At 34.5% G+C, this 23,459-nt stretch overlaps 2 protein-coding genes and 1 pseudogene across 5 annotated transcripts; 2 read left to right on the top strand and 1 right to left on the bottom strand.

Moving 5' to 3' along the window:
* Nucleotides 1–3,945: 3,945 nt before the first annotated feature.
* LOC140839733 (transcription initiation factor TFIID subunit 15-like) lies at nucleotides 3,946–8,816 on the top strand (annotated as a pseudogene).
* Nucleotides 8,817–8,869: 53 nt separating this feature from the next.
* On the bottom strand, nucleotides 8,870–11,856 carry LOC140839734 (2-Cys peroxiredoxin BAS1, chloroplastic-like). Its single transcript, XM_073206658.1, has 7 exons — nucleotides 11,522–11,856; nucleotides 11,014–11,088; nucleotides 10,195–10,276; nucleotides 9,999–10,078; nucleotides 9,675–9,800; nucleotides 9,342–9,455; nucleotides 8,870–9,164 (listed from the first exon to the last, which is right to left on the bottom strand). Exons 1-7 carry the CDS (start codon nucleotides 11,702–11,704, stop codon nucleotides 9,048–9,050), a joined length of 777 nt encoding a protein of 258 aa, XP_073062759.1. The 5' UTR covers nucleotides 11,705–11,856; the 3' UTR covers nucleotides 8,870–9,047.
* Nucleotides 11,857–18,089: 6,233 nt separating this feature from the next.
* Nucleotides 18,090–23,453, top strand: LOC140839730 (ABC transporter G family member 22-like). 4 transcript variants are annotated; one of them, XM_073206654.1, is made up of 11 exons: nucleotides 18,090–18,219; nucleotides 18,382–18,827; nucleotides 19,822–19,892; nucleotides 20,359–20,594; nucleotides 20,849–21,004; nucleotides 21,140–21,323; nucleotides 21,462–21,770; nucleotides 21,907–22,194; nucleotides 22,408–22,617; nucleotides 22,708–22,815; nucleotides 22,909–23,453. In XM_073206654.1, the coding sequence occupies exons 2-11, from the start codon at nucleotides 18,401–18,403 to the stop codon at nucleotides 23,128–23,130; spliced, it is 2,211 nt and encodes a 736-aa protein (XP_073062755.1). In that variant the 5' UTR covers nucleotides 18,090–18,219; nucleotides 18,382–18,400; the 3' UTR covers nucleotides 23,131–23,453. The 4 variants fall into 4 exon arrangements, with proteins under 4 accessions (XP_073062755.1, XP_073062754.1, XP_073062756.1 ...); XM_073206653.1 differs by having other exon boundaries at nucleotides 22,333–22,617; XM_073206655.1 differs by lacking the exon at nucleotides 18,090–18,219 and adding an exon at nucleotides 20,038–20,092 and having other exon boundaries at nucleotides 18,675–18,827; nucleotides 22,333–22,617.
* The last annotated feature ends 6 nt before the right edge of the window (nucleotides 23,454–23,459 follow it).

Below are 23,459 nucleotides of genomic sequence, written 5' to 3'. Positions count from 1 at the left end.
GCAATAAAATAAAGTATGTGATTTAGGGAAACTCAAGTCAAACCTAACTCGAGTTGTGCAATCCCGAATCAACATTTATTTATACCTTTGTCTTCCCGCTCTGACGAAGACGAAGTCTCGTATTTTGATCTGTCCATACCCGGTCTGGCAATGACAATCACATAAATACAATATCAATATATAACTCAATTCAGAACCTGTTCTGATCAATACTCAAATCAGTATATAATCTGATCCATATCTGAACAAGGTACAATCTAATTCATATCCACGATATCACGTTACAATCGAAATCATTACTGAATCTGATCAATCTAATCAACTGATGTTTCGACGGCATAACAATATAGTCTTGATACCCCGTCAATCTCAACATCACAGATATAATACCAGAATTCATAATCAGGATCAGTACAATTTATAATCTCAATATCTGTACAGTCAAAATCAATATCAACACAACTCTGATATCGAATCTCAGTCAAATCAACTCTGAAATTCTTAACAATTACAGAAACAGTCTGTTCTTTAATCTGACTTCGATTATACAATATCTACTGTGGCAGAAACACTATATCTGGTTTCTATTCAATTCTGACAGTATTATAAATTCAAATCATGTCTAAACGTAATAAAACTTACGTCCATATGAAGCCTGCTCTGACAGGAACTCAGTACTGTAATCGGATTCAAAAACAGACGGACGGATTTCTCACGAAAGGCGTAAGGATTTTCTATAACCTTCCTCGGCCCTTTTCTCGATTTCTTCTCCTTTCTTCTGAAGCAAGAATCGTGTATATATATATATATATATATATATATATATATATATATATATATATATATATATATATATACTCACCGTGCATGCAACTGAAACGTGTCACAATTGCACAAACCTTCAGCGGCGCTCGGGCGGTAATAAACTACCGCTCGGGCGCCGAACATAGTGTTCAGTGCTTGACTTACTATCCATTGGCGCTCGAGCGGTAACTTTCTACCGCTCGGGCGCCACAAGTTCTGTCCGAATTTCTTCTTGTGATACATTGGCGCTCGGGCGGTGCTTTTCTACCACTCGGGCGCCACATATTTTGTCCGAACTCTTGGCTCATAATGCAACGACGCCCGGCTTCTTCATTCGAGTCCGTATAACCTCAATCATGTCAATTATCAGCAAATCGTGTCCAATTATAATAACCATTATCAAATCATTTCGGATTAACATGATACATTTCTCGGGCCTTACAGTTGCATTGATGAATTAAGCGCCAATCATTAAAAGCTATTGCCTATTGTATATTTGCATATAAAATTTAATTCTGGAAACATTACAAAAAACACCAAGAATGTTTTTTTCCATTCTAAAAAAAAAAAAAGAATTTGTATTCCTCAGGGACCCAATTACTGCTAGATGGATTCCTTGGAAGGTATATGGATAATCAATTTTTTTAAATATTCATTGTATTATTATGATTAAATATTAATTGCAAACAAATGTTTAATTTCTTAAAAATGGTGCTGAATTTCAAGCGAATATCTTCATAGAGAGGGTAGTATTCCAGTCAAAAAGCTTACTTCTCCCTTCTTTCTTTGATAGCCTGAAAAGACATACAAAGAGCACCAAATAATTTGAATGCGAAGCTTGCTGTTAAACTTGAATATAGAGGGCAAAAACTTATGTGAGACGGTTTCACAGGTCGTATCGTGTTAAACATGTCTCTTATTTAGGTCATCCAGAAAAAATATTACTTTTTATGCTAAGAGTATACTTTTTATGCTAAGTGTATTTACTTTTTATTGTGAATACTAGTAGAGTTGACCTGTCTCACAGATAAAGATTCGTGAGACCGTATCACAAGAAACGTATTCATAAAAAAGTGTTTCAACAGAAAATAAAGGAATATACATACATACATACATATATATATATATATATGTGTGTGTGTGTGTGTGTAAAGAAAGTAACTCTAAAATAATTATATACAAAAAATCAATTGTACGTGCATACAACATGTGCATATGAATATTTATTATATAGTAATTAATATTCATGTAAGTATTTGGATTGGATTCTTTTGGGCTTCTATCCTACCATCATTCTAGGCGGGTACGACAAAAAAATAAAAGGAGGTAATACATCTTTTCTTCTTTTTGACTAAGATTAATCGCTTAATATCATAAAAAAAATATAAACAAATGCAGAAATTATATTTAATTAATTAATAATCGAGGATTAGGAGGCCATTAATTTACATTTCTTTTGGTTAAAGTAAAGCACTAAAACATAAAGAACCTTTAAAAGTAAGGTGTGGCAATATTATCTATTTACTCAAAAGGGCTGCCGTTTTATGCCTTTCGAGTTTCAAATTAAATAGGCATATTTTGCTCTACGCAGCCATGTGATTAAAAGCATTGGTATATATAATTTCTGTGTTTTTCCCTGTAGATATACATACGTAGACATACAATCCAAAAATTAATATTCAAAATGTAAATACTATATTAATCTCAACACCACTCTCCATTATATATTATGTATATTGTTGTATTAGAGATGTAAATGAGTCGGAGTTTGAATTATTTTTTTTAAAAAAATTAGGATAATATATGTACGTTTTTTCGGGTTCGAGTTCGAGCATTTTATAGAATTATTTTATAGTTTATTTGATTCAATATACATTGGGAACAAATAAAATATCACGTCATAGTATTTAATTAATATAATAATTCATATAAATTATGCATGCATAAGCTGCTTACAATCTATGAAGTACGTTCATCTTATATTTATCACTTCAAAATTTCATGTTGTCTTGGTGAAACAAGTAAGACCTTGAAAAGAGCGGATGAGGCCTTGGCCCAATTGCTAAGATTGAGGCCCTAAGACATTTTTAATCTCGAGTTCGAGTTCCGTTGATTGCGGATAGATTTTTTAATTTATTTAGATAGATTTAGTTGTTTTTTGTATTTTATTTGCATGAAATGAGCACGTGTCCACACTCAAATCTCGTCAATAGTACGACTAATTACATTATAACTTGATGATTCGAAACAATATCATACTACTCAAAAAAATATATATGCAAAGTGGTGCTTATGCCAAGCAACTTTATTAGACATAAGACATAATAATATTTATTTATATATATATATTAAAGTTAACGAAGGAAAATTTGATCTAGACAAAACTCTTGTGAAACAGTATTACATGTTAATTTCCTGAGATAGATCTATAACTTTATCAAAATCATAAAAAAAATATTATTTTTCGTATTAAATATGAATCGAATTAACTCGTCTCATAAATATAAAGATATAAGACGATAACATGCTCCTATTTGACATGACAACCTTCTTAATGCAAAGGAGATGGAATTACGTAAAACACACTCCTTTGTTAGAAAGTTGTCATTTAATTATTTGTTCCATGTAATGTTTATGTTAACTTCACCAAAACTTAAAAGCCCACTATCATCACATAATTAATATGGAAAATTCTTAGACTTATTTCGAAATATCACTGGGACTCAATTGAAACATGCATAATCAAATGGTGGTGAACTCGAATTTTTTTTATATATGTATATATATAAATCAGTCGTAACGTAGTTACCAGATATGTGTGACGTTACGAGATTATACTCGATTTTTTGTTGAGATGTTAATTTCTATCCATATTTTTCAAGATCTGAATATAAAATTCTGATATGAAAGTTTAAAATGTATTATTAACATATTTTTTTGTAAAACCAAGTTTCTATGTAAAATAATTTATAATTAGACTATGAAATATACCACAATGTGAACTTATACAAAATTACGATTGGGCCCATTTGAGATAATGGGCCAAATCGCAAGATTTTCTATTGGACCTGAACAAGATTAGATGGGCCTAGCCACTAGATAATGACCGAAACAACCTCCAATGGAACGTTAAATTACATCTCTTGTCCCCAACTTTCAGTCAAATTTCATTCCATTCTCCATCCGCTCGACAGCGTACACCGGCGAAGGCGGAGCATCGCACCGGAGAGATCAGGTTCTACTTCTTTTATTATACGGATTTTTTCACTTGTTTTACTTTAAAACCCTAACCGCCCAGTCATGAATCGCGGGGGAACATGGTGCTTGGCCGGTATCATTAGCTTCACTGATTCGCTGACCATCAGCGATGCGTATCAATGGTTATCAATTAAATGGTCTTTCTTATTTTTGAAATTGTATTTTCGTATATTGTGGTTTGCTAGCTTCCGCAATCCAAGGGGTGGATACAGGGGTTCCTTTTTATTTTAGCTGCCGTGCTTCATGAAATTGGAGTAAAATGTCGAAATATTCTGGTAAAGGAGCCTCCATGAACGGGGGTTGTTTATGTTTGTAATTTGCACCCGGGGACGGATGAGAATATGTTGGCGGAGCACTTTGGTACCATTGGCTTGCTTAAGGTATCATATTGATCTACTATTGTTTAGAATACATGACATCGTATGCAAGGTACTTTATTAAGTTCGGAATTTAAGTGTTCTTTTTTAAATAGGTTTAATGCTGAGATGTATTGTTGATAAAGAGTGTTTTTTTACTTTAATTTCTTATCATTGCTTAATGTGAAGCAAAAGTAAGACCAAAATCACATTTTCTGACTTTTTAATCTTTTCTTTATTAAGAATATATCTCGAAAGCTTTCTCCATCAAAACAAGAACTTTGTGGTTACTTGATGTGAATATACCTGAAAAAATGTATGTGCTCTTGTGTGCGCTTATGATTATACACGTGTTTATGATTGATAATATGATCTCAATCTTTTGAGTTGTTTTTCGCTGTACTGCTGCTTATTAGAAAGACAAACGAAGTGGGCGTCTGAAGATATGGTTGTACCATGATAAAATGACAAATGATCCCAAAGGTGATGCCACAGTCACATATGAGGATCCTCATGCAGCCGCAGCTGCTGTTGAATGGTTTAACGACAAAGATATCCATGGAGCTGTAATTGGAGTTTTTCCGGCAGAGTCAAAGAGCAAAGATGACCTTGGGAATCATGCTGGTGATCCAGTTCTGGGTAGCGATTCAAATGGGCTTGAGGAAGCAGCTATGGATTTGAATGATGGGGCTGGAAGAGGCAGGGGTAAAGTGTGGTAGCAAGATGGAGATTGGCTATGTACAAATACAAGGTCTGTGATGTAATTATTGGTGAGCGGCTCTTTCTTGTTCTTTTAAGCCCTGTGGTCTTTAATATTTCACTTAAAAAGTGGTTGTGGTAATAGCTTCTCATACTTTTTGGTGGAAGCAGTTGTGGCAATGTAAATTTTCATTTCGAGGTGCCTGCAACCGCTGTGGAACTGCGCTTCCTGCTGGGGCGTCCTCCAGTGGTGCCACTAGAGGTGGTGGAGGCAGGGGCCGAGATGGGCATGAATTAGGAGGCCAGAATCACGCAGTCGGTGGTACTGGAGGAGGGCTTTTTGGTCCAAATGACTGGCCTTGCCCCATGTGAGACATATTTTGCCGTTTATTGTGTTTAAGTAAAATGGTATCTTCATTTACTGTACTCTTAATGGTTTACTTCATTGATTCTGAAGAATTAGAATTTCTCCCGATAAGCTATAGTGTATCGCATTCTAAGTAGGGAATGATAATCAATAGAGGTTTTCCCTTTTGGCCAACATATTATATTATTTTTCAACCATGTTTCAATTGGTCCATGAAAGTTGAGGTTTAGTAGATTTCTCCTTGCTATCTCCGTAACTTACAGAGAAGAACATCTGGTTTCTTCACTAAATATAAGAATGTTGAATCTCACATTTCTTAGTTATTCTGACAACATGCATTAAGAGTGACAAAATACTCCTAGGAATGGATGCAAAACTCTCTTTTCATTGCTGGATCTTTGGTGATGAAAAATGGGCTTGTGGTGCAGGTGAGAAGTGTGACATGGAAAGAAAAGAATATACAAGAAAAGTACTGACAGACTTTCTTTATATCTGGCTTATATCGATTTTTGCCTCAGCAGCAACCAAGAGTTCTTTCTATAGGCAGGATTTTCTCGTTTCTTGTTGTGTTAATAATTACTTGTGCATTCTGTCCCACCAGTGACCAGTTAATGTGATTATCTTTACTCATTCTTATATTTAGGTTACTGGAAACAGACTTAGCCCAATCAACAGCCTATTAACTTTTGAGATATTTTATTTGTATTTCTGAAGAATGGTGCAGTACTTTCGGTATAATTATTTTTTATGAGGATTATTGACTAAGTTAAGTCAGGAGGGTTAGAAATCTTGTGGCGCCTGGTGGTGTTTCCTTTTCTTTTTATGCAAAAATTTAGTCGTTGCTTTTCATTCAACACTAATATAGATGGCGATTTTTTTGTTGTTGAGAACAATTCAAGTGTTAGATTTGTACTGCATTGGATTATTAAGGGCAGGATTTGGCTAATTTTAACTAATTTCAACTTTCGCAGTAAGATGGCTCTTTCTATGCCTTTTTTGTTGGCTTTCATGTTTCTTCGGACATTGAAAGTTGGTGCCTGTTTTCCTCAGGTGTGGAAACATTAATTGGGCAAAACGCCTAAAATGTAACATCTGCAACACCAATAAACCTGGACATAGCGAGGGTGGTGTGAGGTATGTGGATGATGTTTTTAGCCTTTTGGCTGTCTGCTTTATATTCCTATGTCATTTTATACAACTATATGGGCTGTATGATATTGAAGCACTTTGTAAACTCTGTTAAATTTCTCGCTGAATGATCTTGTTACAAAGAGATGAATACATAATTGATTACTATATTGCTGTTCTTTTCCTCCCTCAAATTATCATCACGTGTAAAATCTTTTTAGTTGGAGAGGAATGTATGTATGGGTGGATGAAATTGTTCCTTCTTCCTCACAAATTAGCAGAATGATGGTCTTGGTAATATATTTTGATTCACTTCTAGAGGAGGTCGTGGCGGAGGCTACAAAGAACTAGATGAAGAAGAAATAGAAGAGACCAAGCGGCGCCGAGAAGAGGCTGAAGAGGTAGTGTAAATATTCTCTTAGATATGTAGGTGCATGCGATTCAAAGCTATTAATTAGATTGCTTTCCATGATATCAGGATGATGGTGAGATGTACGATGAATTTGGAAATCTTAAAAAGAAGTTCCGTTCTAAAACACAACAAGCTGAAAATGCTCTTGGAGTTCCTGGTGTTGGACGTGCTGGATGGGAGGTTGAAGAACTAGGTAATTTATGATTCAGTGAATTTTATGTTCCCTCATGATTGAATTTGAATACATCTTGTCAGTTCGAAATGTTACATTTTGGGAGACAAATGGATTTGAGTCATTTGACCAAATCTTGTGGATGTCTACTCTGCAATTTGTGCTGGTCTACGTAAGCACACAATTTGATTTACGTCCCCAAGTTAGGTGGTGGATGTTTTTGTTGGCGTCTTATATTTTTCATTTTATACACCTTAAGAGGTGCAATAATTAGAGACCTATGAACGGAATATCTTAAACAATATATGATGGAAAAGGAATGAAGAGATAGTTATCTTTAACCAAGCAAACAGCTTAGCATAGGGCCATTTGATTCTCTGGGAATCTGTTAAGACTTCAATATGTCTAGACTCTCGTTGCTTCTTTGTGATGATTTCATAAATTGGGAATGTTTTTTTGGGAATGACATTTATCTGAATGGACAGCATCTGGCTTGGTTTGTTGTTTTCCGACTTAAAATTTTGGATGTCTAATTATGCCCTGTCCTTCAAGAAGATATTGGATTTCACTGTTGACGAGAATTAGGAAAGTTATTTTATATAATTCCTTTTGAAGTATTTTCTGGTCTGAAGCATTATCTTTCTATGTATCTACTAGTGAGAGGATATCCAATCATCGCGCCGCATAATTTGTTCTTCTTTATCAATTACTTGTGGTAAAGTTTGCACCAAGGTTATGGCAACTATAAAGTTAAAACATTTTTCTGCTCGAGATGAATGTAGTCCCAAGCTTCCAAGCTTTAGAATTTCATAAAGAATTCCCTTAACACTAGGGATCCTTTTCATGTTCAGGTGATTTGCTCTTTGATAGATCATTACCCGTTGGAGTGCGCTCCAGAATGTGCACCTGCTTTACATGTGATTCTTTGGGGTCAAGGCAAACTTGAATTTACCCGAAAGAAACTGCGAAACTTCCTTTTTACTTAAAAATGCCCGGTACTGTGGTTGTTTCACTTCAAAGTACTTAAGTTTACTCTTGTAGTTGTTTTCGTAGACCATCAATCGGTAATGTTCTTAGATGTTTAAAATTGTTAATATTATAATAACGAAATGTTTGCATTATATATCCTCTTTTCTTCAATCTATTGTCGCAGGCAAAGAATACCACTACAAACTCCTTCCTTCCAAGCAACTTAGAAACCAAAATGCTGGTGATTATCCAAACAATCTATACATAATCTTGGCTCATCACACACTGACTTCTTATTGGAAGGGAATTGGTGGTTTTCAGTAATAGGCTATGAAGATTTGAGTTGTTTTATATATTTAGATCTGGCCATGAGGGTAGATGTATAATGCTTGGATTATCTACGAAGGAATGGCGTTTATAGTATTGGGCAAATGAAGAGAGCATTATCGCTGCAAAGGCATTTGTTTGACAGTGTTATGTTAGCGACAGGTACTGGTGAAAGGGACCGATCGGGGGCGAGAGCGTGACGAGGTGAGGGTTCGGCATAGAATTAGAGAACGAGACAGGCTTAGAGAAAGGGATCGAGACAGAGAATATGGGCGGGAACGAGAGCGTGATAGGGACCGCAGCAGCAGCAGGTATCGTAATTGAGTTTGTTAGCATTTAAGAGTTGTTGTTTTGTCAGAACCATGGTTGTTGATTCAAAACATGAACGTAGCTTGATGCTAAAAGAGGGATTTACATTTTCCGTAACAATAAAAGCCAGATCATTCTCAGAACTCAACACAAGCATGCTATAGTTACATGGTTAAAGAAAAAAAAAATTCAAATGACCTCTCAATAACACCAATACTTCTTTCAGACTTGGAATGAATTCTCGGGTTAAATAGCAGCAAAGTATTCCTTGCTGAGAATAGGATCCGGCTTCATGGATTTCTCCCCAGGCTTCCATCCAGCAGGGCATACTTCGTCTGGGTTCTCTTGAACATATCTCAAAGCCTGCACAAGAAATTAAACATACAAATATAATTTCGATTAACAAACACATCGATTGAATATTTATCCAGTACACAAGATTCTTATCGTGTTTTATGAAGACTTTCTAATCATAGGATATGTGACAAAGCAGCAGAAGATTTAGAACTGTATTCGTTTTGTTCTGATATTTTACGTCACCTGAAGAGTTCTTAACGTTTCATCGACACTTCGGCCAATTGCAAGGTTGTTGATAGTAGAATGTTGGATAACCCCATCCTTGTCTATAATAAAAAGTCCTCTTAATGCAATTCCCTGAAATGGTAGAACAAGTGATCAAAATCATCATTTGCTCTTTCCTAATCATTGATCCTGAGAATATGGTAAAATCATGAATACTAAAATGGATCGCTCAATAAATGATTCTCACCATTACAAATTAATCTCTCCACTCATAATTTATGGATTCGTAATCCATGCTTAAAACTCGATTTATGAATTGCATGCCACCAATCAGTAATATATATTGTGTACCTGATCTGGTATCAACACGCCATATGATTGTGAAACCGATTTTGTCACATCAGAAACCAATGGATACTGCAAATCACCCAAACCCCCAGATTTCCTGTCCGTTTGAACCCATGCGAGGTGCGAAAACTACATATTAGTTTGAGTAGTAAGTGTACAAGTCAATTAACACAAAAGGCTCACAAATTCATCTAGGATAGCATAAAACAAGAGTTGATTGTGAAAAATACTCATAGCTGGAACTCTAGACCATATAAAATCAAAATATGGAATGTATACATAGATATCCACTTATGTAGATACAAGAAAAAAAGTTTTAAGACTCACCACACTGTCTATAGATACACCCAATATTTCAGTGTTCAACTTCTGAAATTCGTTGTATCGGTCACTGAAGGCAATAATTTCTGTAAAATAAATCATAAATAAATCATGAATGAGTCGAACATACATCAATCAGAAAAGACAGCTAGTTCAAAGATGAGGAAAATGATATGGCCGCAGGTTCAAGAATCAGATTCACCAGTGGGGCAAACAAATGTGAAGTCCAGAGGGTAGAAGAAGAGAATAACATATTTTTTCCCAATATACTCGGAGAGTTTAACCTGCGGCAAAAATTAATCTTGATAAGTATTAATATCCTTACAGATGAAAGGAGATATTGCACTATGTTGCACATGAGGTGTTACAAAAATGATTGAGCTGAGGTAGAGCTTGTTTCAAACAATCCATCCAAAGGTTAAAAAAGAGGTTAAGGTTATTCTGAGACGTGTTTCTTTTCATAAACCTTTTGTTGAACATCTTGGAAGGTAGTCTGTAAAGGAAGGTTCACCGACTCATGTCACTCCCATTAAGGCAAACAAGGAGGTGCCTATGCAGACACACAAATGGAACATGCAACACGTAGGTCTACCCAAACCAACACAAGAAGTTAAACGCAAAACTCCAAGGTAAAAGTGTGTTTCCATGGGAAAAGTCTCGTTAAAAAAGAGTAACTTTTAGAAAAAGTGGTAATCGGTAGAACTCTTATTTAGAAAATGCTTAAAGAAACCAAGATCAAAAGTCCAAAAAAATGTGACTTGGGGCTTCTCTTTCAAATTCTCTATTTTTAAAAATAAAAGTTATTCTATAATGCATCAAAACATTAAACTACTGATACTTTTTCGTAAAGAGCACTTCAGAAGCCGCTTAGACTGTATTTAGATAGAGAAGCTACATTAAGAAAACATGCTATTTTTCCCTACAAAAAAAATTCTTCAAGAACAAAAAGCTCTGTCCCACTAGTTTTCTGCAACGTCGAGATAATGTCAACAGTCAAACAAGGCATTCTTGATCATTTTACCTTAGTAAATTCCTGATCAAAAACAGCCTCCGCCTCAAAGTCTGGAGCTTTATTTCCAACCAGTGGAAGTTCACTCTGTCAAATCAAGACAATCCATTCAAGAATTACCATAAGCGCAGATCACAGGTGATATCAAACTTCCACAAAATTTGGTCACAAACATATTTACAAAGGTTTATTTAGACAAGAATAATGTAGTTATTTATTATAGTTAAGTCGAAGTTTTAAGATTAAAAATTTGAATTCTTACATCCATGAACTAAATTCTGAACCCATTACAGCGATGGATAACATAAGCAGCAAAAATCATCTCAAAGTCGGACCTTCACAAATAGAATTACGAGTCCAAATATAGTAGAGGGTCTTCCCCAAAACAAACTCACAGGAAAACCCAACAAATTGTAACCCATTTCAAGATGGACGCAAATCGAAAAATAAAGGCAAAAAAATAAAAACATGATTGTGAAAAAGAACGAGAAAATCAAAGCGTGACCATGGGAAGACTTACAGCACGGACAACAAAACTGCATTTTCCCGAGGAAGAAGATTTGCGAACTCCACCAAATGAAGAAGGTTGGACAAGTGATGGGAATTTATTGGGGGATAATCTTGAAGAAATGTAAGCTTTGGTATTGGGATTAGGATTGGCTGGGAGAAGAGCAGCCATAGAAGTGGCAGATGAGTAAGCCATTTTTGTACGTCGAATGGAAACAGGAGCGTCTCTACGTATAAACAAGGGATCGATCAGGGTTCTAAGGTTGAGAGTAGTCGGTGAGAAGATAAGTTTACGCCATGGAGTAGTTGTCCCTTTCTGGGGATATTCTCTCCATTTGCAATTGAATTTGATCACCGATGTTTCTGGAATTCAATATATTTTTATTTTACAAATCTATTTTAATTATATTTTAGGCTAAATTGTTTTAAATTCCCATACCTAAATTTGGGTTTATGGTCATTCATGTTAAATATAAAGCAAAAATTTGTGTGAGACGATCTCACGGATCATATTTGTGAGACGAATCTCTTATTTGGGTCACTCATTAAAAAGTATTAATTTTTATGCTAAAAGTATTACTTTTTATTGTGAATATGGGTAGGGTTGACCCGTCTCACAGATTATGACCCGTGAGACGGTCTCACATGAAACTCACTCTAAATATAATATGTGTTGATATTCTCTCGTCCACGAAAAAATGTTTATGCACTCTTTGATTTCAAATGTTTTATTCGGGATGAAAATTGATATAATTATTGAAAATATGATATTGATATATGATATTTGAATATCAAATATTTCAGATTTGGTAATAATATATGTTTTTGAGTACCCCAAACATTGCATAGCAAGTATTTATATTAATTGACTCGTCTTTTTTCAAACAAAGATCCGTACAAAACATTGAAAATATGATATTAATATATGATATTTGAATATCAACTCTTTTACATTTGATACTAATATATGATATTTGAGTATCAAACAAATATAACAATTGTTGATATTAATATAATTATTCCAGTTTTATAGTCAAAATCTTATATTTTGTATCATATCTAAAATAGTTGGTACTCAAATATTATAGATTAGTATTATATTTTCAATATTTGTACCGATTTTAATCCAGAAAAAATATGTAGGATTAGAGAGTGCAGAAATTTTTTTTTTTGTGAAACATAGATTGCATATTTATGTTAATTCGTATCAGATTTTTAAAGAGTTTATACTAAGTTTTATATAATTTTCATATATTATTCATCAATTGTGTCTCATCTTTCTGTTCATCACTATGATAAAACTTACATAATAGAAATACAATTTTGATATATTTCATAACGTATAGCGGTTGTGCGTCAGCTCAATAATCACACGGCATATCAAAATTGTAGTTTACATACCATTAAACTTTATAGAGGAGGTTATGTACGTTTTTTCGATTTTACAATTGGGGCTAAATTCGATTTTGGCCAGCAAGCACCGTACCATGTGTATCAAAAAGGTTGTTTGAAAACAACGAGGACGGATTTTAATTTATTTTAATGGGCCAGCGTGGAACTGGATCAGATTTAACAGTTCAACCAACAGGCAGGCCCAGCCCACTCCATCACCGCTCGGAGCCCAAGTACTAAGTTGACTGCAAATAAAATATAGTGGACATACAGTGACATTAAATCCAATAGTTCATTAGAGCTACAAAGACCATATAATCGTCGGCCTTACAATTTAGAATACAATAATATCACAACATTTGCGATGCCTGTACCAAATAAATATATCTCGCCCATCTAAACGTGAAAGTTAAACCAAGAAGAAGATACACACAATCATCTCTATCGAATTAGTTTTCGGGGTTGAGTTAGATCCAACGTATGGGTCACTCTAAATATCTTGTAAACTTTACGTTCCAGTTGTTTATTTTCAATCTCATCGTCCTATTTGAGCTAGCTTTCAAGGGTCGAGTTTGACCCAAAAAGCTAGACAATAATAAAATTTCTAGTTTGATTGTTATTATCGTTGAAATAATGAATGGTAAGGAATCATTTTACTATGCTATTGCATAATCAAAATTGGACCAAAACTTTAAGTTGATTTCGACTCGAGCATATATATTATATATATACCCAAGATATAACGATTTTTTGGTTATCTCATGGGACTCAAATTTATATTTTCCGACTGATCGCTAAATGATATAGTAGAGAAAATATTCTACCCAATAAGATCAATACTTCGAATCCTACTAAGACAAATAGGAAGATACTGTCAATCAAGAGATCGTCTACCAAACAAAGAATAATTATATACATTTTTCATGATTTTATTTTTTAGTAAATTAAATTTAACAGACATACTGAAACAACAATATCATAATCACGATATACACAAAAAAATATTCGTAAGAATGCCAAAATAATAATAATAATAATATTAATAATAACACACACAAATATCGACACACATATTTGTAAACCTTAAGGTTTTGTGTCACCTTTTTAATGTGATATCTCCTTATCATAAAAATTGACGATAGGCCTTAGCACACGATGCATGTTATGATCACGTACGTCTAATTTGTAGTATATATATATATATGGCAAATTATTGACTTTAATTTGATTACAACTTTTCATTTTATCACTTGTCACTATTTTCTACGTTTATTTTTACAAAACCAGACATGTACTAACTTTTCGTTTTATCGATTTTGTCGACTCGTTTATGTGTCTCGAGTTCGTTTTTGGTCCAATCACGATACGTACACACTTATCATAGTACATCCATTTACAAGCTAGTAGTACTTTTTTGTTTCTGAAATTTCATTCACTTGTCAAAATTCAACTGCATGTGCTATCCTCGATATATTTTAATAATTTGATCATCTTAATTCAAAAAATATATATAAAAAATTTACCATATGATCAATTAATCATCATATATTACGGAATGATGCATTGTGTTCATTCACATGAAAAAGTAAATATACACTTAATTTTTCTATATATCCAGAAGAAAAGATTACGTGCCTAGGGGATCGAATATAGTCTCATCTCAATTAAAAAGGAAAATATATATGAAAGCAAGATAATCTTAGAAATCCAAATTATATGCACATTCATGATGTAATTACAAGGATCATCAGCTAACAGAAAAAAAAAATATCACATATCCCGTTGATTATAAATTGATGTAATTATTGAGAGGATGATTGTTGTGAAGTGTTATCGTTCTAGCAAAAGAACAATCTATCGATATGTGATGTTTAATTAGGCGATTTGAACTGCATTGACGTACAGTCAGTCAACGAGTACATGACAAATTTTAGGATCGTCGGCCAATTGGAAATTAAACATAATTCATTGTTATTATTAATATTATTATGACACCCCAATAATTAAATAATTTTTTTTTAGAAAAAGGTGTATGGGAAAATGAATGAAACAAAACTTTCCAATGAAGGAGTAGCTGAGCAAGAATGTAAAGTTAGATAAAAATAAATAAATAATATATTATGTATGTTGTAATCGTGACTAGCTAATTCACGTGATATTTTGGTTACCAGGTGTGTGGCGGAGTTAGCTTAGTAGCAGACGCTGGCCACCGTCCCTATCACGTGGATTGGCCGGCACCGCCCTTTTTGCCCACCGGGAAGCACAGTTGGCTCCACCTGTATACATATATATACATCTAGGCTCTAGCTAAATCTCGTTTAATTTGACCTTTTTTCTGAAAGAAAAAAATAAGATTAAATATTATCCATTTTTTAAATGTAATATTATCCATTTTTCACTCCAATCAAATCAATAAAAAAATTCTAATATAGATTCAATGTGAATTTAATATAGAGCACCGACATATATATATATATATATATATATATATATATATATATATATATATATATATCTCATTTAGGGTATATATTATAGGGAGCATACATCTGGCGATGCATCATAATCAATATCTAGCTAAGCTGCCACGTTGTCTTTTTTTAAGATATTAATTTCTAAGTGAAGTTTTTTTAAAAAAAAATAATTTTTCTTCTTTTTTTTTAAATCTTGAAAATTTAACTAATAAAAATGAGGTAATTAAACTGTTAGTAATACTTTCTGAAGTATGAATGATGGTCTCCTTTAATTAATTATATTTTTTGGTGATGGAACAACTAGCCGTTTAAGACATTTTCTTCCATGGAGAATGATTGTGAAATGTTCATCCCCGGTAATCTCGATCAAAAGATGCAAAATTATGAGAATGATGAAATTATGACGAAACATATGTTTTATTTAGCAAATTTTGACTCGAAAGAAAGTGCACATATTGTATCTTTCAATAAATATACTTGGAATTGGAATGACAATTTTCTCCGCAGGAAAAATCCTCCGAAATGAGATGGATTTAGGGATTTGAAAAATATCCAAAGCAAATCGGGTACGTGCATGAGAATGTTATCTTCATCATATTCCCAAACCCTACATGAGGTGATGTAGATAATGATTTAATTCATGTCAGTTCGGGGATTATGATGACAAATCCGAGACTCGTTATCATTTCTAAATTATTTGAAGTGAGGATGATGACTAGAATGGAGGTTTAATGTTCGCGAAGTACTCAGGATGAGAATTTTCATGTCAATAAAATAAAACCTAGAATGAGGGTCCGATGGAGAGTTAATCTCCACGGCTTGAGCCACCTCATCCCATTGTTATTCTAGGAAGGTTACTATAAATGATACTGCATTGAAAAAAAAAATGTGAGTTCAAACTCATGTAATAGTTAAATGTCCAAAACCTAATCGGATTATCATCATCATCATGGTTATTATTATTGTTGTTCTTGTCGTCCTCCTCCTCGTCGTCGTCGTCAAAATAGAAAAAATCTTTAAATTTTAATATAATTTTTATAAATAAATTTGCAAATTTTATAGCTTCAAGATCATTATAATCTTTAACTTATGTATATTTAAATTTTCTATTAAAGTGAAACACAGCCAACTTTTCGTTTGTGTGTGTTTCAATGATTGTGGTTGTTATGTGAGGCTAAGTCAAAAGATAGAAGTGGTACATGATTAGGAAAGAACCAAATAGATGCCCTATAAATGAGGAAACCTCGGATGAAATTTGGCCGCAACCTGATTCTTGACAGCATGTAAATGTCACGTCCAGGCAGCGCAAGCACCTAATTTATAATTAATTTGTATAAAACAAAAACCTATTAATATTGTCAAATTTTTGATTGGATAGATATGAAACCTAATTGTTCATGTTTGACAAGTAAACCATGTATTTATATAAAGTAAATGAGACGGTCTCACGAATCTTTATCTGTGAGACGGATCAATTTTACCCATATTCACAATATAAAGTAATATTTTTTCATAGATGACCCAAATAAGAGATCAATCTCACAAAATACGACACGTGAGACCGTCTCATATAAGTTTTTGTCATTACATAACTGAGATACTTCATTCCACTATGAACCAGAAAATCATTACACAAAATGAATCAAAACATTTTACCGCTACTGATTAATACCTCGTTCCGATGTGCCGGTCGTCTCATCCTTTCTTCCGGCGATATGCTCCTATTTTATTAATAATTATTTAATACACACAAATTTAATTGATATTCATGTGACACTTATGAAAACACAAGGTCATATCCGACGGCCCCAACATGGATCCCATGATCCCAAACGCATTGGGGCCCGTTGGATCTGGCAACTCTAAGGACATCATCGGAAAACGCGGGTTGGACGATGATAACAGTGACTAATTGTATGCCATGATTAATGGGGATGGGAAAAATTGTCCGAACACGTGTACGGTAGAGATGAATGACATTGGACTGAAGTTGATTGCTCATTTGTTTTCGGTATAGTACACTTGAAAAGTCCAGACTAGTTGACAAATAGTTAGAAAAGGTCTTGATAAAGTCTATATAAACAAATCTTGTTAATTATTTTAATTTCCAAGTTTTCTAAATTTGTATTCTGTGTATTAACTTTGAATATTTTTTTCATTCAATCATATTTATCGAACTATTGACGTGACATTAGAAAATGAGTTCATGATCAGAAATCGATGGCTTGTTTTGTTATCATGTTAGTGATTGAACTAAAATAACTAAAAATTAAAAAGATTATTTTACTAAACTGAACTTTTTTAACGTGTTTAAAATCTAAAAATAAAAGAGCGGAATTTTTTTTATTTTTTTTCATTTCTAATTTTCAAGTAAGAGCGAAAGCTGATCGAGAACTTAACTTTTGCTTCTGAATTTTGGTATTATAAATAATTTTTTTGAAAGATCTTTTGCATCAAAATAAAAATAAAAATTATTTTAGTACACGATTTATTTCGAACTGAGAGATATAAACTTCCCAATTAAGTTCGAACAAACAACGTAAACTTAAATTTGGAATCTAAATTGACTGAAATTCAATTTAAAAATAATTTAGGCTTCAAGTGTAATTTTTGCAACCGTAGAAAAATAATTGATATTTTAAAATATACGATATGCTTATATATTATGAATATAAAAATTTAAAATGTAAATCCCTCCCAATTAAAATGAGGGGTATTTGTGTAACTTGAAGATTCATTGGCTTTTATAAAAGAAATGCAAGCGCGCGAGTTCCCTTCAGATCGAGAGACTTTCCTTTCCTTTCTCCTTTCATGTCATTTACACAACCTCGCTCCAAATTCAGCTGTAAGTGTACTACTTTTCATTAGTTGAATATCACAAACAAAATATGCAGATTTTAGGAAAATAGTAGGATGCCTGTTTTTTGTTGTAAAATCCATTGTAATAATAACAATATTTAGCAATTATATATTATATACAATCTTGAATTCTCGTGATTGCATGCAGAAAACGATCCACAGCTATTATGGCGATGGAGAAAACAAACTCCACAGTCGGTCTTCTACGAACAAAATCCGATCAACTAGTTGAGGCGATGGCAGCGGCGCTGGCTCCAATGAAGTCTGCGTTTTCGTCTAGCGAGGCAGCGGCGACGGGAGTTGCGGTGCCGGCGTCTGGAGGTGGTCCAGAGGGTGGTGGCAATCTGTCAAGAAAGTCAAGCAGGAGTTTCCTGGCAGCTTCGCCTGGGCGAAGCGGCGGAAGTAATGGGAAGAACACACACATTCGGAAGTCGAGAAGTGCACAGATGAAATTCGAAATGGAAGATTTGAGCAGCGGCGCCGCCTTGAGCAGAGCTTCCAGCGCCAGCTTAGGCTTCTCTTTCTCCTTCACTGGCTTTACCGTTCCACCAGATGATATTGATGATTTGAAGCCATTCAGCGACGATGAAACTCGTAAGTCCTTTAATTTTAAATAGGATCAGTACAAGTGATAATTATAAAGAAATGTTAATGCACATTACATGGTCATAAAATATATAATCTGCAAACATACCGTTCTGTTGATCACATAAGTATACACGAAAACATACGTTTTCAACCGACTGTGTCAATCTCTGTGCACACCGATAAAGTGTCACTCATCAGTTGAATGTGATGAAACATATCAAAAATGTATATCCAGTAGGTGTCTATCACCTCATTAGTGGGCACATAAGTTGACAAGATTGGTGAATAACATAACAAAATTATATATGAACGTAGAAGTGAGATTAATGAATTTAATTTATAGTGAGCCATCTGTCTCGCCATATTTATCAAATCCTATGTTAGCATAGATGCCAAATTTAGGAAAAATGTATTATTTGAGGGTCGGAGTTACTGATTACCTTCGGTTGGATTATTTTTAGTAATAAGAATTTTCTAGAAATTCGACTTTTAGACACGGAAGCATTTAATTTCAGTGTTGTAGTCCCATGTAAAAAGGCCTAAGTAACGTGGTTCACAAAATTTCCAATAATATAAATCTTTTGGGGAATAATAATTTTATTATCCTCCATAAGTCTCGTCGTCTACCCTATTCTCCAGGCAAGTTATCCTGCCCAAACAACAAATACTTGCTTAAATGTATATATATATGAATTTTTAAATTATTATATGCTCAAGATTTCGATCACTTAAATGTGAAATTAATTAATTGAACTCTGAAATACACAATCTGATCACTTATTCAATTTATTTAAAATTATTTTGATTTTTCAATCTTTAGACATATTAGCTGACTCAAATTTCAGTCACTTTTTTCTTGCAAGGTGCAGAAATTGCTTGTTTTTTTTTTAATATGACAAGGTGTCTATCTGATTCATTGTCGTGATTGTATGGTCTGAATTTCTTGCAAAGCATGAAAATGTACATTTCTGTGTAACATTCCTGTACAATGTGTTAGCAGCTGAAGATCTCGAGGCAGGCAAGCGTAGGAAGAAATTTCACGCAAGTCCCACATTACCAGTCTTCCTCAAGGTGTGTAACACGACCCCGTGAACTAGACGTGCTCGTTTTTTTTTTTTTTTTTATGTCAAAAACATCGTTAACTGATGATCATATTAAACTCAATCCCGAGTTCAATAGTCGAGCCACGATTGATTGATATTATGTATTTGGGCAGGAAGGAATCCACGGTATTTTACAGATCAATACGACTTATTGAACATATCGCTATGGTATCAGGTTCAGTCTTGTACAGAATTTCATTTTACATGGCATCTTTGTACAAGACTCCCCCTTAAAACAAGAACCAAATTAATTGAAGGGACAACGTAATAATGAGTTATATAAAACAGTGTATTACCAACAAAACCACCAAAAATGACAAGATTATAAGGTCGTAGAGATGAAAGTAACAGAGGATTCCTTATTATAATGGAGTATGATTAGTGAAATTCGGGTTCGTCCACCTAAAAACGTCTATTTTAAACCATTGATGCAGTTCACGGATGTGACATACAAGTTGGTTCTCAAAGGAATAGCTTCGACGGTGGAGAAGGATATTTTAAATGGAATCACAGGCTCAGTTGTTCCGGGGGAAGTTTTAGCATTGATGGGACCATCTGGAAGCGGGAAGACGACACTGCTGAGTCTACTCGGAGGGCGAGTAACAGAGCACTCAATCGGCGGTTCAATAACTTACAACGATCAACCATATTCGAAATCACTAAAAAGCAGGTGAGTATCTTGAATCAGTTCAACATACTTAACATAAGATCTGTGCGTGTATATTATATTATGCAGCTCTACCCGGAAAAAAATACGTAAGAATAAAGCTACAAGAAAGTCACGGGGACAATATTTAACACTCAACTCACCAGAATTTCATATATTAACAATTTGATACTATGAGGGATAAAAAAAAACGGGTCACAGAAAAAAACCATAGTAACCCATTTATACTGAAATACATTATCTTCTTGTTGAAACAGGATTGGGTTCGTGACACAAGACGACGTTCTATTCCCCAACCTTACTGTAAGAGAAACACTTACATACGCGGCTCGACTACGACTTCCAAGGACATTAACAAAAGAGGAAAAGGAAAAAAGAGCAATGGATGTTATACTCGAGCTGGGACTTGAGAGGTAACTACAGCGGCTTCCTCTGACACTTTTAAGTTCAAGACATATTGTACTTCCTTAAACAGAAAAAAGATGTGAATGGTTCTGAAGCTTTTCAACAAACCTGATATAGATCAATGCAACACTTAATTTTACTAGGTGTCAAGACACAATAATTGGTGGCTCCTTCGTTAGGGGTGTTTCAGGTGGGGAACGGAAGCGCGTGTGCATTGGAAACGAGATAATAATCAACCCATCACTGTTGTTCCTTGATGAACCTACTTCTGGCCTGGATTCTACCACGGCTTCAAGGATAATCGAGACCTTAAATGACATAGCAGAGGTAGCAATTCTGAATTCTTTCCCTGACCCTCACTACAGCTCTCCAATTTTATTTTTGTGGATCTTAACACATTGTTTCTTTCATTTTAAGGATTCCAATAGTATAACTCCTTATATAATATGTCCAATACTGTGGCAGGCTGGAAAAACAGTAATTACCACAATCCATCAGCCATCAAGCCGACTTTTCCTTAAATTTGATAAGTTGATTTTACTTGGTAAAGGGAGCTTGCTTTATTTCGGAAAGGCATCAGAAGCAGTGACTTACTTTTCTACTATAGGATGTTCCCCCCTTATAGCAATGAACCCTGCAGAATTCATGCTTGACCTAGCAAGTGGAAATGTAACAGATATTTCCATCCCATCAGAATTGAAAGATAAGGTGCAAATGGGAAACTTCAAAGCAGAAACAAAGGGTGGAAAGATTGACCCTGCAGTTATACATGAGGTAAAATATATTTTGACACAACAAATGAGAAATTTAAACTGGTGGTTGGTTGATTTTCTTTACGTAGCTAAAAAAATGCAAAAGATAACGAGTTAACATTGCAAGCTCTTTATAGAAAGAAATTTTTCTCATCCAGTATCTCGTGGAGGCCTATGAGGCACGAGTTGCTGTGCATGAGAAGGAAAATATTATGGAGCCAGTATCTATGGATGAAGAAATGAAGTCTAAACTTAGTTCTTCCAAGAGAGAATATGGAGCAAGCTGGTATGAACAATATTCCATATTATTTTGGAGAGGACTTAAAGAACGGAAGAATGACTATTTCAGCTGGTTGAGGATTACTCAAGTTCTTGCAACAGCAACTATTTTGGGATTGTTGTGGTGGCAATCTGGTAGTGATAATCCCAAAGAACTTCAAGATCAGGTAATATATTTTAACTTTTCAAAATCATTAGCCGATAATATACAGATTAGAAGTTACCCACACTAAAACAGTACTACTAGTACTTAATCCCCCTAGAAACAAGGTATCCGTCACAATCTAAAAGATATTTTATTGCAGGCAGGATTACTGTTCTTCATAGCTGTTTTCTGGGGTTTTTTCCCAGTCTTCACTGCCATATTTACGTTTCCTCAGGAAAGAGCCATGCTAAGCAAGGAGCGAGCAGCTGACATGTATAGGTTAAGCGCATATTTTGTGGCTAGAACCACAAGTGATTTTCCACTAGACCTATTGCTGCCAGTACTTTTTCTTCTTGTTGTATATTTTATGGCAGGCTTAAAAATGAATGCCGGCTCCTTTTTCCTCACAATGATGACAGTTTTTCTTTGCATTATAGCAGCTCAGGTGCGCCTTTCTTCCATTTACCTGATCATCTCAATACTTCAACAAGATAATTCCCAACACAAGATTTACTTAACATGTGTTTTGAAATAGGGACTTGGGCTAGCCATCGGAGCTACACTATTGGATATGAAAAGGGCAACAACCCTGGCCTCAGTCACTGTGATGACCTTCATGTTGGCTGGGGGATTCTTTGTGCAGGTAAGTCCCAAAACTTTAAATACAATGGTCGTACCATTCTACCATCTAAAAAGCATCAAATTCAAAAAATAACATGTGATTCATAATTTGTAGAATGTCCCGGTGTTCATATCATGGCTTCGTTATCTCTCCTTTAACTATCACACGTACAAGCTTCTACTCAAAGTGCAATACCAACATATCAGCCACTCAATTAATGGGATCAGAATAGACAGTGGTTATGAGGAAGTTGGAGTTCTGCTAGCCATGGTCTTTGGCTACCGACTCCTAGCATACTTATCTTTGAGAAGAATGACGGTCCATCCAGGAGCTTAGATGTTCTAGCATCCATACAAATCACAGATGGTCACATAAGAACCAATCTTTTGGTTTCATGACTTTTGACGATCCATCAGGACAAGAAGATAAAAAGAAGCATAATTACGTCCTTACATATTGGAACATTTTCGCCTCCAAAAGAGGTTCAATTCCAGAGTTTGCCTTAGGTTAGGAAAAAGTATCCATTGTGAAGTCGTTGAAGACAAATTTAGCATGAAGTTTGACCACCAAGTTTCTTCATCTAATAAGTTGTACAATGAGGCTGACATATCACTTTTAGCTTGAATTGAATGACATCTCCTAGAAAATTAGCCATTCCACATATA

This window comes from Primulina eburnea, chromosome 8 (genome assembly GCF_022965805.1).
Source record: "Primulina eburnea isolate SZY01 chromosome 8, ASM2296580v1, whole genome shotgun sequence".
NCBI lineage: Eukaryota > Viridiplantae > Streptophyta > Magnoliopsida > Lamiales > Gesneriaceae > Primulina > Primulina eburnea.
This window is presented reverse-complemented; position numbering and strand designations above follow the sequence as displayed.